The sequence below is a fragment of the Cystoisospora suis genome, assembly GCF_002600585.1.
Source record: "Cystoisospora suis strain Wien I chromosome Unknown contig_8254, whole genome shotgun sequence".
In the NCBI taxonomy this organism is placed as follows: Eukaryota; Apicomplexa; class Conoidasida; order Eucoccidiorida; family Sarcocystidae; genus Cystoisospora; species Cystoisospora suis.
The window spans coordinates 1-2,638 of record NW_027161037.1 but is presented as its reverse complement, the minus strand read 5'-3'; the positions used below and the strand labels follow the sequence as shown (position 1 = coordinate 2,638).

The window sequence follows — 2,638 nt, the reverse complement described above, 5'->3', positions numbered from 1 at the left end:
TATGTATATAATAGGTATGGGGATGTAAGAGTGTTGGATCAGGTGTATACAGAGGCAGAAGTCTTGGCGGGGGAGAGTGTCGCGAGATGAAGTGTATCTATCTATCTATCTTGCTAAAGGAGAGAGACAGACAAAGAAATACTCCAGCATATCGATAGAAGAAAAGTATAGATATCCGGGTGTATGTACACCTCTCTCCCATCTACCATAGAGCGACTGGCTATGAAAGAGAAAAGGAGAAAGAATAATGATAAGATCTCGAAGAAACTAAACTTCTCTCAAGTCGTTTCTTCAACATGATAAACATCCACTCTTTCTTTTTTTCTTTCTTATCTCTTTCTTTTTCTTCTTGTCCTTTTCTTACTTCTCTTTCAGTTGCTCCCGGTTCGAATCCTCTTCTGTCTATTCTTCCTTTAACTTGCGAAATCTTTGTAGTCATCTCATTCCTTATCCTGATATGAAATACCTTCTTTCTAGCGTAGCGAATGTATCTCTTCCTTCTGCTATTCATTCTTCACCCTATATAAGACGACGAGGAGGAGGAGGGTGCTTCTCTCCTATCAGCCAGTCTTCTTTCTCTTCTTCTTCTTCCCCTTCGCATGCAATCTCACGATACTTCGCGCAGGGATTTGCCGAGCTTCTTTCCCCTTTGAATCAGTTTCTTATCGCTGACCCAAAGAAAAGTCTGTAAGTCTTCACTTCTCTTGGAGAAGGAATGGGAAAATTTTCTCTTCTTCTTTTCTTCTTTCTTGTTGAGTATAATTCTTTTCTTTTCAACTTCTGATCTTTTCTTCCGTCTCTTTCAGAAGATATGAGTAGACTGTTTGCCTTGGTCTTTTCTCTTCTTCTTTATCCGTATATAAGCCGGGACGGAGAAGAACCTAAACAGGGGAAGCGGTTACTCGTAGATTCCTTCGTAGATAGACTCAAGAGATGTGAAGCGGTATACCTTTTTTTCTTCTTCTCCATGATGAAGGTGTATATACACCTAAAGGGACGAAATGAGAGGTGGCAGAGGAGAGAGAAAGCGTCTGCATTATCTTAGTAGGAGACTTCAATGAAGAGGCGTAGGTGTTCTCTTCTTTTTTCTCTTATCATTCTTATGATCGCACTCTTTCATATCAAGAAGACATCCATCTCCATTCTATGGAATCCTTTCTTCTTTCCTAGATAAGAAAAAAGTTCGATACGGATCATATTAGACATTGTAGTACCCAAGACACTGAATATAGCTCCAGTAACTAGGTACAAATCTATCGATTTCCCTATCTATCTATCTCTCTCTATCTTTAGTATATCTCTCTCTATCTTTAATGTATCTCTCTCTATCTCTAATGTATCTCTCTCTATCTTCAATGTATCTCTCTCTATCTTCAATGTATCTCTCTCTATCTTTAATGTATCTCTCTCTATCAGTTTGTCTTCAGCCTGGTATTATCCCTACTTCTGATCGACCGTTCTTTCCTTCCTTCTTTCTCCGGGAACCCTTCGTGCTCCGCTGACTGGGCGATCGAGACTTTGGAGTTTCTCTGTCTCCTTCTTTTTCTTCTTTCTCTTCTTTTCTTCTTCTTCTTCTTCTTTTTCTCTTAGATGTCTCGCAGCGGGTTTGAATGCCCGAGGAAACGCAGGAGGAGGAGGAGGTGTGGAAGGCTATGGGGATGCGATGGAATTGGAAGGCCCTTCTTCTTCTTTTTCTTTTTATTCTGATATCCTAAGCAATGCTACCAAGTTAGTATTGTCTATACACACGCACATGTCTCACCCCCTTCTCCTTTCTTTCTTTTAATCTATCTCTTTCTTTGCTTGTATCTTTCCTGTTGTTGGATTTCTCTTTCTTTCCTTTTCAACGAAGTCTTCTTTGTCTTTGTCTTCTTTTTCTTCTTCTTTTCCCTTCTTTGCGTCTCTCCATTCTTCTCTCAGTCTCACACAAGAACGTTTTCACATCTCTCTCTCTTTCTTCCTGACCTCTTTCTCTTTCTTCCTTATCTCTTTCTTTTTTCCTTCCTTCCTACCTTATCTCTTTCTTTGCTTTTCTTTCCGTCGTCTTTCTTTAATGGAGAGGAGAGAGGAGAAAGGAGGAGGAGGAGGAGAAGAATGGCGAGAGAAGAAAGTGCAAGACAGAAGAGAAGAAGAGAAGATGGCTCACCTTCTTGCCAGATGATCAAAGACCTCTCTACAAACTTCTTCTTCTTCTTTCTTTTTTCTTTCCTTTGTCTTGTGTGTGTATAGAATGACTTCATCGAGTTTATGTATGCTTCCATCAAATCAGAGCTCGTGCCTCATAGGCATATGCCCCTCCCATGACCTCTCCTTCTCTTCTTCTTCTTCTCCTTCTTCTCCGCTGCTGCTGCGTCACTCCAGTGACCAAGTAAGGCCAAACAAGACGAAGAAGAAGAAGACCATCTTTGTCACTCTTATCTTGATCTTTATCTCTAATATCAACTTCTTTATCCTCCCCGTCACCACCTGCAGATTGACACGCACTTCCCAAGAATGAAAAGAAGAAGAAGAAGACAAACCAAGAGAAAGATTAAAAGATGAAATACATGAAAGAAAGCAAGAAAGAAAGAGATAGAAAGACACGAAAGAAAGAAAGAATGACAAGAGCCGTCGTGATGAGAATAAGACGAGGGGGAGA

The 2,638-nt window shown here is 40.4% G+C and overlaps 1 protein-coding gene across 1 annotated transcript; it reads left to right on the top strand.

Annotated features, from left to right (window-relative positions):
- Positions 1-375: 375 nt before the first annotated feature.
- CSUI_010769 (uncharacterized protein) lies at positions 376-2,365 on the top strand (the record flags this gene model as incomplete). Its single annotated transcript, XM_068070870.1, has 3 exons — positions 376-687; positions 1,591-1,728; positions 2,230-2,365. Coding segments are annotated over exons 1-3 (504 nt in total), but the record flags the coding sequence as incomplete, so codon positions are not given.
- Between the last annotated feature and the right edge of the window lie 273 nt (positions 2,366-2,638).